Source organism: Artemia sp. Qi Xiang Cuo, chromosome 3 (assembly GCF_049724085.1).
Source record: "Artemia sp. Qi Xiang Cuo chromosome 3, ASM4972408v1, whole genome shotgun sequence".
In the NCBI taxonomy this organism is placed as follows: domain Eukaryota; kingdom Metazoa; phylum Arthropoda; class Branchiopoda; order Anostraca; family Artemiidae; genus Artemia; species Artemia sp. Qi Xiang Cuo.
In genome coordinates this window covers 6,954,173-6,967,815 of record NC_142796.1, presented here as the reverse complement: position 1 = coordinate 6,967,815, position 13,643 = coordinate 6,954,173, and the positions used below count along the sequence as shown (strand labels likewise).

At 36.1% G+C, this 13,643-nt stretch overlaps 1 protein-coding gene across 1 annotated transcript in view; it reads left to right on the top strand.

Annotated features, from left to right (window-relative positions):
- Positions 1 to 12,538, top strand: part of LOC148953709 (uncharacterized) — a 123,955-nt gene extending 111,417 nt beyond the window's left edge. The window contains exons 9-10 of the mRNA XM_089108441.1: positions 8,404 to 8,563; positions 12,355 to 12,538. Of these exons, the coding sequence (XP_088964567.1) occupies positions 8,404 to 8,563; positions 12,355 to 12,399 (205 nt within the window). The 3' untranslated portion in view covers positions 12,400 to 12,538. The remainder of the gene's footprint in view (positions 1 to 8,403; positions 8,564 to 12,354) is intronic.
- Positions 12,539 to 13,643: the final 1,105 nt, after the last annotated feature.

The window sequence follows — 13,643 nt, the reverse complement described above, 5'->3', positions numbered from 1 at the left end:
AACCCCCAACAATAAACAAATTTAAGGCCCTTAGGCGGGCCTTTCGTAAACATAAATTCAGACAATCTTGACAAGCAGCTTCTGTAAATTGATGCCCTTGACTATCCTAATACTTTACTTACCTCACAAGCACAAAACAATTGTGATTTAAGTTAGCGAAGAAGAAAACAATTATGTCAATCACATGATCATTAACCAAAACTACCCCCTACCCATGTACAAGGTTTAGCTGTGGTAGATTTATTTGGCAATTGATACGTCTATGTTTCAAATTTATTTTTGAAGATACCGACATTGTAACTGAAGTAACTGATAGGTATCCGCGGTAGCATCAGTAAGTAATAGCGCCACGTAAAATATCCGTGGCACTACTGCTTTGAATATTCTAATTTCCAGTAGGACTACTTTTTAGTTATTTATAGACATTTGTTAGTTATTTATTGGCTATGACCACAGTATGTAGTATAACTACATAACTACGAATATATTTGCCATAACTAGAGTAATTGACTTCATTTTCGTATTTAGCACTTAAGAACCCTTCCTAAAAAGGTGAATTTGTACCAAAAGTCTGTTTCTGATGTTTAGGACCCCTCCCTAAATACAATTTAATAGGGAGACTTTACTGGGATCAATTATAATTCTCTAATTATTTGAAATTGAACGATTAAATTTGAGCGTAAGCACTGAGGTTGAGGGAGTTATCAGCCCTCTTCAACTTCAAGAGAGCTCTAGATGATACTGAAAGCGAAAAGAATCCAAATGAGAGCAAAAGAAAGATATTAAAACTTATAAAGAACAAAATAACCCTATGCAGATGGGAGGTTGTCACCATTCTCAACCTCCTACCCCTTACGATACATAAAGCTAATCTTTTATTGCCAAGATTAATTTCTACAACAAGTGGAAACTTCAGCTGAAAATGAAGGGGGGCTGATTGATGCGGTTGCATCCTTATATTGAGGATATATCAGGATATTCAGGATCCGTTCGTTTTCAGCTTTGTCAGGATAATTCAGGATGTTCAGGATCTGTTTGTTTTCAGCTTTGTCAAGATAATTCAGGATATTCATGGTCTCTTCGTTTTCAGCTTTGTCAGGATAATTCAAGATATTCAGGATCTGTTCGTTTTCAGCTTTGTCAGGATAATTCAGGATATTCAGGATCTGTTCGTTTTCAGCTCTGTCAGTTTCGAATCTTATCAGTGCCCTCTATCCTTTTGGGTTTACCAAAAACATAAGCATCAATAGGATTTTGGTATCCCTCTGATGGGCCCTGACTAATAAGATATGGCCATTTAATTGCTGTGTTTTTTTTTACAATTTACTTATTTTAAAGAGTACTCTTTTGTTTTATTTTTGTATTATTGTAATCGTTATTTACAAGCATTAAACATGACCTTGTCTGGCCTAGTCTATCATGACCTTGTCTGTCCTCGGCTTTTCTATGACCTTGAATATTTATGACTCTAAACATGACTTTGACTGGCCTTGGCTATTGTATGGATATTGTGACGTTTATAAATAAGTTCCTCAGCTGGCTAAATATAACAAAAAGGGAAAAGTAGGAAAACTACAAAAATTGGAAAAATTCGCAGCCACTGAATAAAAAGGAAATAAGGCAAATATTTAGTATCCACTCAGCCGTCCACAGAGCCAAACAATAAAAATACGGTATGAATGAAGTTCAAAAAGAATTGAGTCCATGAAATAGAGTAAAAAGACAAACCTCAAAATCAAGGCCATATCTATTAGGGAGGGGGGTAGGGGATTTGAACCCCTCTGAAATTTCTGCCCGACTCGTAAAAACGTTACAAAATGTATATAAACAAATTTTGATGTGTTTCTAAGAGTTTTTTTTTTTGTAACCCAGCTTTTTTTGAGATCAGTAAAACTTAAAATGTAACTTTTGGATTATAAGGTAGCAAAGATGTTAGGGAACTGCTTTTTAACCTTTATAATTCAATTTTAAATAATAACAATACATTTCAACCCTCTGTACAATCATGAAATTCACTTAGATGAACAGAAAGACATAGAAAATTGAAGAAAAGTGAAGGCAATATCAAGAAATAACTCACGAGAAAAATAACATCTCAACTACGTAGACAACGCAATTACGTCATCACGTCAACGTCATCCCGTCAACAGCAACGTCATCCCGGCCCTCCTTTACACAGCCGAAACCTGGAGTTTGAAGTTTGAACCAACAGTAGGAGAAGAGAATCCTTGCATTCGAGAACAATTGTCTTCGAAGAATTTTAAATATTCATTGGTCAGACAGAATCACAAATGATAAAGACCGCAGACTTGCCAACCAGCGTCTGGTGACTGACATCATTGGAGCTCGGGGGTGGAGATACTTTGGCCATGTTCTCCGAATGCAGGACACTCAGATCCCAAAAGCCACTTTACATTGACATCCAGACGGCAGTCGAAGACGGGGAAAACCTCGGAACAATTTGTGACGAACATACCAGTCTGATCTGCACAGTATCCATGCTTTTCTTCAAACCGATTGGGAAAACAAATACGCAGCTGTCCAATTCAGAAAAGATTGGCAAAGTCGCGTTGATAACCTGGGTGCCTCTGGCGGCACAGGTGGATCTAAAGTAAGGTAAAGTAAGTTAAACGGAATAATTTCACGACGCTTGTCCTGTTCACAAGCTGGTCCATTTTTAAAGAAATATCAAAAACGCTATATCTACTATAAATGTAACGGCCACGAGTCAAAAGTGGCAACTGTAGAAGATATTTTCAAAAACAGAAGAATGCAGACAGAATTTTCTTCCCTTCAGATAGTGTGAAAAACTCAATAATGGGACCAAGATGAAGACATGTGGGGACATAAAAAGCGTTGTAAAGTTTGCCCAGGGTTATTTGGTGAACCTAGCCTTTAACTAGAGCAAGCATCCCGTACGATTTTCTACGCTTTTCTTTCAATGCTCCACCAAACCGTCTTCAGTGCTAAAAAAATTTGTTTGTTTTGTTTCGGTTTTAGTACTAAAAACAGCTTGGTGGAGGTACATGCCGAAATATCTGCTTTTGTCCTTTCGTTTCGTTTTGTTCACTGGCTGAAAATTACCCCCGTTTTCTTGTTTGTTTTCTAATTATATTTTTTCGTTTATTTTTTTTTTCTAACGTCATGTATAGTTAGTGTGGTCTTAGAGCGTATTTAGGAAGAGCTGACGAAGCTGTGTTGGCTTCAAGTAGGCTGGTCCTGCGATGAGTGGTCAGTAGCAGTAGCAGTAGTATCTTTGTTTCATTAGATCTTAGTTTGTCTCCGGAGAAGAGGAAAAGTTAATTAATGTCCTATCTTTATTATTCTGTTTATTGTAATTATTTATTTTTCACCAATACTATATAATTGTATAATAAGTGGAGTAATCCATAAGAAAGGAGAAAAAAAAATGTAAAAGGAGAAGAAAAAACTCACAACTGGAAAAGGGCAGTAATGCAGAGAAATACGAACGCAAACTGTGCATTAATTCTAGTTTTACTGAAATGTCAGGAGATAGAAATTTCTAATAAGAACCTGGTTTTTTGTCCAAAGAAGAAGAAACAACAAAAATTAAAAAATCTTAAATAGCAAACTGGATTATTTTTTCTTAAGAAGGGGAACAAATTATAATAATAAAAAAATTGTGCCATCTATAGTATTTCAATGCAATTATGGATGAGTTTGCTTCCTTGTTGTTATCTGGAAAAAGTGTCTAAATTATTTTGAAGTTTACTTCCTATTTGTTTACCCTCTAATGATAGATTATCTGCTAAGTAGTGTTTGTAAAAACTTGAACAATTGGAATAGGGCTTTTTCTTTAGGCCTTCTTACCAGCGCCATCTTTTTCTTGAGTAAATTGGCGCGCCATCTATAGTATCATTTATAATTAAATTTTACCAATAAGCGAGCAGAAGAGGGGAGTTTCTTGTCGCAAGGGCCGTTGTACCTGCCGGGAGTGTTACTCCCTTAAACTGCGGGGATCAGGTAGCAAGAAACTACGCTTCCCTCGCTTATTAGCACGCCCACTGACTAATTTTTGGACTATTCTTTGGCATCCGATTGCAATGTTGGAGAAAAGCGACAAAGATGAAAAGCTTATTATCAATCCGTTACTGAACTTTTTAACACGTGTCATGAATGATGGACTGAAAATAGAAGTGATCACGGCAACTCCCCTGAGTTTTTTCACTCTTGAGTACATTATTGAAGCTAAAGCTGTACTGCATAAGGAACTAAAAGACGAGACCTGGCTGATTAAGCATAGTAAGAAGGAGGATGAGAACGTAATAGATATGTGCAGATGGTTTAACCATGCTGCAACTCGCGATAAAAATCTGATTCCTACCTTTGTGATCCTAACGCCATGCTCTGTTACTACTGTCGGGGAATCCACCTCAGCGACAGCTATCTGTCGGCTCAACGAAATCAAGCGTAAGGTCGATGGACTATACGAAATGGCACAAAATCGGCCACTGACTTGGAAACCGAGCGAACCCGCTAAGGAGCCCCCCCCTCCGGCCCAGGTACGCTGTTGTCATCAAAAAATTACCTGACAGCTTAAATACACCAAGGGCGCGAAAGGAAATTATTGACAAGGTCTGTCCGAACAGCGAGGAAATAAGTGAGCTTCGTAAACTGAAGGGTGACTGGAAACTAGTGGTGAAATCGAAGAAAACTGCTGATACAATTGCCTCAACACTGAAAACTGATAAATGTGGTGTTACTGCGTCCGTACGCTCACCGAGCTATATTGGTGTACTCAAGCGCGTCCCTGAAGACCTGAATGAGCAGTCATTGCTCGAACTTATCCCCCGTGCTACAAAAGTTATGCAATGTGGATCCTCTCGTGCGTTCAAAGTTTATTTTGAGTCACGACACGAGCTCGAAATCTTCGTCCGCAACTCCATTAAAGTGCACTACGAAAAACTACCCGCCGAAGTATTCGTGTTCACTCCAAGACGATGCTACTCATGTCATACAGTCGGTCATTTAGCATCCGAGTGCACCAATCAGCCCAAATGTTCCAGATGTGGATCTGTAGAACATACATCTGATCGTCTCAATCCCTGTAAACAACCGCTTTTTTGCATAAGCTGCAACACTAGTGGACATTCTTGCTACAGCGTCCGTTGCTCGGCAAATAAACCTGAAAACGCAGACTCAAAAGCTAATAGGCTTGCCCGTGCTACTCAATGAACATTTTATCTTGGAATATGAATGGGAATTTCGCAGAAAGGCACCCAATAGTTTGTGAAATGCTAAAAAGCAATCAAATTGTGTGTATCCAAGAGCACTTTGCTCTTCCTATTTCTGTAGGTCAACTGGACATTTTCCGTGCTAATAACAGGTATGTTGTTCCTGCTGTCAGAAAAAAGGACCAAGGAAGGCCCTCCGGGGGTCTTGTGACGTATATTAGTAACGATGTTGAATCAAAGTTGTTTTTTTCAACGCAAAACATTCTAGCGGTTCAAGTGTGTAATTTTGTTGTTGTGAACGTATACATGCCAACTGACTATCGTGATGACGCATCTCATTCCGAATTTGCGCAAAGTTTACGCAAATTAGCTGAATATCTTAGCAAAATCCGATTAAAAAGATTGCCTTGTGTAATATTAGGTGATTTTAACTGTCCTATGAGTGCTGATTTTACTGAAACTAACGCGCTTTTTACTGGTGATCGTGAAAGTATGGTACATGGTCTCCTAGATGATACATTTATCATTTTAGAAAAAAAACAAAATTTTACATACATACACAACACAGGAAGTACTTCTAATCTAGACCATGTTATTTGTTCTAAAGACCTACTCCCTACTTCAGTACGGGTGTCTGACACCACTTTTACTTCTGACCATTTTTCAATAGAACTGCAAATCACACCTCCCGCTACACAATCTGAGCATCCACACCAAAATAACGCAGCAAAAACTACAAAAAAATGGACACAAATACGGGATTGGAATAATGTTAATGCGTCGGTTTACACGCAAGTTTCGGATGAAATTTTAGCTAAAATTAAAATCCCTTTTAACCTTCTGATCCAGTCACGACGAATTGAACCAAAAGAGGCCCGACTTGAACTTGATATATATGCCGCCCAAATTACACACGCTCTTCGCTCAGCTGAGGAAGCTGCTGTTCCCATAAAGAAAATTAAGACTGGTACGCAAGTTTCAGGTTGGTCGCAAAATGCTGGCCTAGTTAATGCATGCAACCAGGCAAAATTTTGGCTTTCTGTTTGGAAGGAGTGTGGACGGCCGAGAATTGGGGTTGTAAATGCCGTTAGACTCCTTACAAAAAGAAAGTTTGGAAAAGAATTGGCTCTCCACCGGTCTAATGTAATTGCTAAGTCTTCTGAAGATGCTCTACGAAATCCTGACCTTATATGGAAGACTCTTTCCAAAAGAAAGTCGAATTTTGCTGCATCTTCAATTTCCCTTGAATCTTGGAGAACTTATTACGAACAAGAGTTTAAATCCCCCTGTCCGACTCTTAGCGCAAAATACAAGGCAGAGCTGCATAATTTCCTATCAAGCACCGACCGTTCTGACGTTACTGTGTCGGTATCCGAGGTTCAGAACGTGCTCCGTCGCATTAAAAAGAAAAAGTCATGTGGTGCTGATGGAATTTCTGCTCTTCATTTAAAAAACCCATCTTCAATGCTCATTCAGCACCTTGCCCTGCTTTTTCAGATGATTTTTGTGCAAGGTGTGGTTCCCAGTAATTTTTGCATAGGGTCCCTTACCCCTGTGCCAAAAAAGGGGAAACACCTGGAAGAACGTACGTCTTTTCGACCCATTACTATATCAACAACTTTTTGCAACATTTTTGAGCTACTTATAATTAAAGAAATAAATGAGAAATGTTACGCACCACCCTCCCAATTTGGCTTTCAACCTGGTCTTGGTTGTGGCCATGCGCTAAGCGTCGTGGCTTCTGTCCTTATTGACGCTGAAAGCTCAGGCGAGTCGGTCGCGATTGGTGTTCATGATGTCAAGCGTGCGTTTGATTCCCTTATCCACGACCAAATTATTCTAGAAATGGGAAAGAGAGGCGTCCAACGAGATGTCATAATGCCATTAAAGGACATGTATGAAAACCTCCAGGCACAAATAAAAGTTGTTTCGCCCGAGAAGAATATAAGGGAAATCTACCCAACCGTCCCAGTACGAAAAGGCGCCCGGCAAGGTGCTCCTACTTCTGCCCCGGCTTTTAATAACAGTGTTCTTCCAGCACAGGAAAATTACCAAATAACGTGTGTTCTGGATGGTGTTGACCTTTCTCTTCTTTGTTATGCTGACGATATTTTAAATATGAGCCGGAATATTGGTGGCATCGAATGCAATTTTGCTATTTTTCAAAAGCAATATGCTGCGATAGGCCTAGAATTTAACGCTGCAAAATCAGAGGTATTACTGTTTAATTGGCCCGAAAACCAAGTCCCGCCTACCATAGACCTTGGACAGACAAGTATTAAGCCAGCAGATCACATCATTTATCTTGGACTACCGATTGGTAAAACGCTGAGACACACACGACAGCTATTAATTCAACATCTCGAAAAGCGTACTGGTTTTGCATACAGCAGATTGGTTGCAACGAAGTTCAGCTTCAACCGGTTTATCCTTGCTCGGCTGTATACTGCACTAGCATTGCCCCATTTTTTATACCTGAGCCCTTTTTGGCGAACATTTCCATGCACCGCTAAACAGAAACTTCGAGCAATATTTTTTAAATATGCTAAGTACCTTTTAAGACTCCCCCTGGACACGTAACACATACCTCATTAATAGGTATAAACTGGCAGATCCCACTCTCATAATTGAAAATCAGATTTCCCGTTTTAACAGTAAAATTGGTAACCACCCCTGGCATAGTTTACTCAAGCACTAGTCAAGTGTAGAATTGTTTCTTATTTCTTGTCAGTTTAGTGTTTTTCTCGTTTGTATCCGTTGATGTATTATTTGTCCCTTTTTTTTTCTTTTTTATTTTTCTTTATCTTTATTGTACTCTGTCTTGTGTTTTTGTAACGACGGGTTATAAATAAATAATAATAATAATAATAATAGAAAGTAATATAGATTAAAGAAAAACTTTTAATTCCATTGCTTTACTTTTGGGACATAATTTCGCAAGATAAGCAACTCATTCGTTATTTCTGTAGAGAGAGACATCCTTGCCTCTAAAAAATATGGTAAACTAGTACTGAGCGACAAATCTGTACAGGCAAAGAAAAAGATAACTCCGTCTTTTGTTTGGCTGATTGCTTCTGCTGTGGGAAATATTAAGCCAGTAAAAAAGAGCGAAAGTTTTTCGAGTCACAACGCTTTTTAAAAGTAAAACCTCTGTTTATCTGTGTTTCCTCGCATTTCTCTTCCGTTTTTATCTGTATATTTTTTTCAGTCCGGGTACTGGTCGTACAGGTACCGTCATTGCAATTGAACTCCTTATGCGAATAATAGATACCAAAAAGCCCATTGATGTCCCGCGGACTGTATACAAACTGCGCAGAGATCGAAGTGGCTCCGTACAAACTAAGGAGCAATACCAGTTTATTTACCAGGTGATATACTAAGTAACATACTGCACTGCATACATACATACTAAATAACATAAACTGCACTGCATAACGAACAAGGCACAAGTAGCTCCTACTCTAGTAATGATATTGGTATAGATGCCCTTTTCTATTTAGAGTATTAATGGTAGCAAAAATGGTTTGAATTGTTTAAGTGGATACCTATGCAGCTATGTATTTCTTAAAAGGCGGAAAAATCAGTTATTCAAATTTAAATGAAAAAGAAATCCATATTGAGGTACGCAGTTTTTAATACTAGCGGATGTGACATTAAAAAAAAAAAAATGGCGGTAAAATTCAGCAAAACAGATTAAAACATATGACCTGAACAGCTTAAAAAGGTTTAGTTTTTCTTAGAAGGTTTAGTTGTTTTTGGAAATCAACATTTGTTAACGTTCGAGTGTTTAAAGACGAACAACGTTGTCAGTTTTAAGTTATTCATTTTCATGGTTGAATGTTGCAACACTGATGGAAATGGTGTACTATTAATTTTTTTTTATATAATTTTGAAGCAACCAACGCGGAAAAGTCAGACAATTTTGGTTTTTATGTTTAAATGCACCTAAGACAGACTCGGGGGGGGGGGAGGACAAAAAACTTTTTTATTTTGATATCCTTTGTAGGTTAATAATAAGATTGGATTAAAGTATTGGCATTGTGTATATGACTGTTAGTTACATAACTGTCTAAAACGCTCGGTTATGCAAAATACCCCCCAGGCAAAAATTATAAATAATACAGCCATTACCAGTATTTCATAATCTATCAGGTATATTAAAGAAAAAGAAAGTATATGTTTCAAATTAAAGGAATACAGCTTAAACTGCAGGTTTTTCTTTTGCAAGTATAATTCTCGGACTTCAATTTTTGCTTTAGAATTACTATAGTAAAACCTCCCGAATGAATGTATCGACTTTTTCTTTGTAAAATCATTTAAAACGCAGCGTTATGTAAAATAAAATCCAACAGTAAAAAAAAAAATGCTGTTGCATCGATTCTCCGCAGTTAAGAATCTATTAATTACTTAAGAAACAAGAACAGTTTTTTTCTTCGATCTGTGCAAACTTTTTACTTTAATTTCGGCATCTAAATTATTCTAGAGAAGTAAATGATGCAGTATTTTCCGAATTAAGACATCGGTTTCTCTTTTCTAATCATTGGAAACGCAGCATTATGCAACAAAATTCAGCAGCTAATGTATCTCGGATGTGATAAGTCAAAATTGCTTCGTAAAAAGTCTCTTGGTGATGTTTATAACTTACCCTAATAATCCTAGTATGTTCAGTCGATTGGTAAAATTGCTTTTCAAAGTCCTATTTGGTTCTTTAAATAATTAGAAGTTTATATTTGCTCTAAAATGTGTTCTTTCAAGTGCATGAATTAGTTTTCTAATGGTGCTTTCTATTTCAAAATTGTGCCTTTCTTATCTTGACGACTAGGCAAACATACCCCACTGAACGTGGTATGTTCTAAAATTGCTTTCCTGCATCTTATTTGGTTCTCTAAATTATTAAACGTCTTTATTTGTTCTAAAATATGTTCTTCAAATGCATGAATTAGTTTTCTAATGGTTCTTTCTATTTTAAATTTGTGCCTTTCTTATCTTGACGACTAGGCAAATATACCATACTGAACGTGGTATGTTCTACAATTGCTTTCCTGCATCTCATTTGGTTCTCTAAGTAATTAAACGTCTGTATTTGTTCTAAAACATATTCTTCAAAAGAATAATTATTTTTCTAATGGTGTTGTCTATTTCAAAATTGTGCCTTTCTTATCTTGACGACTAGGCAAACATACCCTACTGAACGTGGTATGTTCTAAAATTGCTTTCCTGCATCTTATCTGGTTCTCTAAATTATTAAACATCTGTATTTCTTCTAAAATATATTCTTCAGATGCATACTTAGTTTTCTAGGTGCTTTCTATTTTAAAATTGTGACTTTCTTGTCTTGACGACTAGGCAAAAGCAATTCTTGCTCCACAATTTTTCAACAGTAATGATTACAAAATCCATGCGTGTTTTTATTTTGCCCTTTTTTGTTCTTCTGTACAACTTAGATTGTGTAACATATCACCGTTTGAATTACCATAGATGAGCGATTGCCGATGCTTCAAAACTTATAAAACGAAATTAAGAAAAGCAAAACTATATTTTTATGCGAAGGTAGCTAGTATATGCTACAGTTTAGTTTCTAGTTTCTAGCTATCTATCTGTCCTTGATAGGTGCAATTTTTAGCCTATAATAGTTTAAATAATTTATAGTAGTATAATATATAATACTATAATATAATATAATAGTATAATATTTATAATAGTTTATAAGAATTTACAATATATAAAATAATTTATAATAAAAAATTATAATAATTTAAATAATTTAAATAATTGATAAATTATAATAGTTTTTAATAATTAAATAATTTAAATAGTTTCTTAGACCACACTGCTTTTTCATTCATAAAATTCACCAAAATGAAAATATTGAGAAAACGGGTATAATATTTTAAGAAAATGAAAACGGCAATATAACCATTTTATTGTGCGTATTCGTGCTATTTTCGCACGAATTTTTTGTCCATTTCATTGTGCGTATTTGTGCTATTTTAATGGTCATATAGGAAGCTGTTAAAATGTGAGTTTTGTTTATTGTTTTGTTTTTTTACGTTGATAAAGGCTTCCGGACGTGGAGTCGAATTTTTCGGTATTTTTTATTATTTAAAGTTTGTTGGCTTTCAAAGCCCGGAAATATCCATATGGTAGCTTATATGCTGAATATTGAAATTTGGTCAGTTTTGTTTCAACTGTAAAAATTGTAAAACAGTAATTTGTAGAATTGTAAATAATTCAGCTTTCAGAAGTAGAACTGCCTAGAATACAACATTTAACAAAAGAACCCTTGCGCAAATATTGTAAAATGTCAGGGAATTCTAACTATATTTTTAAATTTAGAAGAAAAATTGAATTAGTTGCTGTAGTAAGGCTTCAAAAACAGCATATAACGTTTTTCTTTTACAAACAGTCTTGGTACTAGAAATTCTAATATATATTCTGGGATTGAAACATGTTAAACTAGTGCATAATCTCGAAGGCACAATTTAGAATTTAACAAAAATAAACTAAAATTTTCTAACAATTTTTTAATTCGGAAAGCAATTCGGAAAGGTGATTTGTTTTTTATTTTGTTATACAAACGATCTCAAATGAACATGCTAATCAGAATATGCAAGGGAGTTTTTAATTTTCAACACAATAAACCATTTTTTGCATAAAAATATTTTTAAATGTTGAAATTTGTTTGACTTTTTTTTTAGAAAGCCGAAGAAATACCTTTTTTGGCTTCATAAACCGAAGTTCCTGATTTAATAGGAACTTACATGAAGACTCGCAGCAAAGACATACGCAGGGGGTTGCCTTGGGGCCTAGCTCCCCCCCCCCAAAAAAAAGATCCAGAGTTCTTCTGAATTTCTAAACATTTCTTGTTGAAGCTAGAAAATATTTTCTTTTCACTTGCTCCCTCCATGAAAAAAATACGTTGTACGTGCCTGATTGATAGTTATCGTAAATCATTTGACCTTTTGATGCAAAACTCTTTCCAAGTGACCGAAGGAATCTGACGATTTTAAGGATTCTGGCCATTCTAATTAAAATGAATAAGATTATTTAAGCCCTATGTACGTTCAAAACTTGATTTGTCAATTATGCCATTTAAAATTTGATCTTTTATTTTAGTCATATGTGAAATAGTTTAATTTTATCCTAATTTTTATTTCAGGCTCTTGCATCTTACGCTTCAAGACTGTCAGAGAACGAGAATTAAACCCGAATTCCCAATTGAAAATTTTTAAAACTAATATCGTCTTAAGAGTATCTTTTTATGATTTGTGACCTGTCTATTTTAAAAATGCACAACTTAATGTTTTTTTATTGCCTGTGATAATAAATAACTTATTTATTAATTAGTGTTTAAGCTTGATAACAGATTACGAAAGATTGTTTTTTTTTTGGCCATTCTAAATGAAGCCAAACGAAGAGCAGGTCATTCCCGCATTGGATGGAAAGAGGTCAGAAAAAGGATAAAAATCCTCCTGAGCCATAGATGGCGCAAAGAGCGTCTAATAAGCGTTTGAGTTGCTGGATCTTTTAACGGGCACACGTTGCAGACCTGTTGCGTAACCTTGCAGTAGTGGGAGTTGAACCCCGGGCCACACGTTGCCGATTAGAGCATCAATTCACTGTTTTACCGAGGAAAAAGGGGGGGGGGGGGGCAGATTTAAAGGAAATCGCAAGAGAAGATAGTCAAAAGGAAGGATTTTAAGTAAATCGAAACTTCATAGGAGAGGATAAATTTTGAAGCTTGTGAATAAATTAGGGTGGAGAAGGGCCGTGCACGGGTGTATTGGCCTGAGGTGGCCTGGCACTGCGCTGAATGTTTAGTATTAGTAGTAGTACTAGCAGCTTAAGCGTACTGTATGTGTTTTGTTTACTTAGTATGTACACTTTATTAGAAGCTCAAAAAAAGTAAACTGATTCTGGAGCTCTGGAACCCCCCCACAAACGGTTGTTTTGTGAGAACTGTAAGAAGTTGTTGGACATATTGCTAAATCTTAGGATTTTGTATCTTCAAGTTACCAGCTTCGTTAGAAGTTCAAAAAAAGTAAACTAAATCTGGAATTGTTGACCACTGGGGAGTTCCAGAGTTAACTCATCATAAATGAAAAAAATAATTGTTATGTGAGAACTGTAAGAAGCTGTTGGACAAATTGTTAAATATCAGGATTTCATATCTTTAAATTACCAGCCTCGTTAGAAGGTTAATATGTAAACTAGTTCTGGACTTTGGAACCCTGGGGAGCTCCAAAGTCAATTTGTTAAAAATGTGAAATAGTTTTTTTTCGGAAAATTTAAGAAGCTATTGGATAAATTGTTGTTCTTCTGTTTTTCTGTTAATCACTTGTTTAAGTTTGTGACGTTTTATCACAAGTCTATGATTATGCTCCTTTAGCAGATGTTACAAAGGTAAACCAAATAGTCCCGCTTTCTTAAAACCTGGTAAACTCTCAT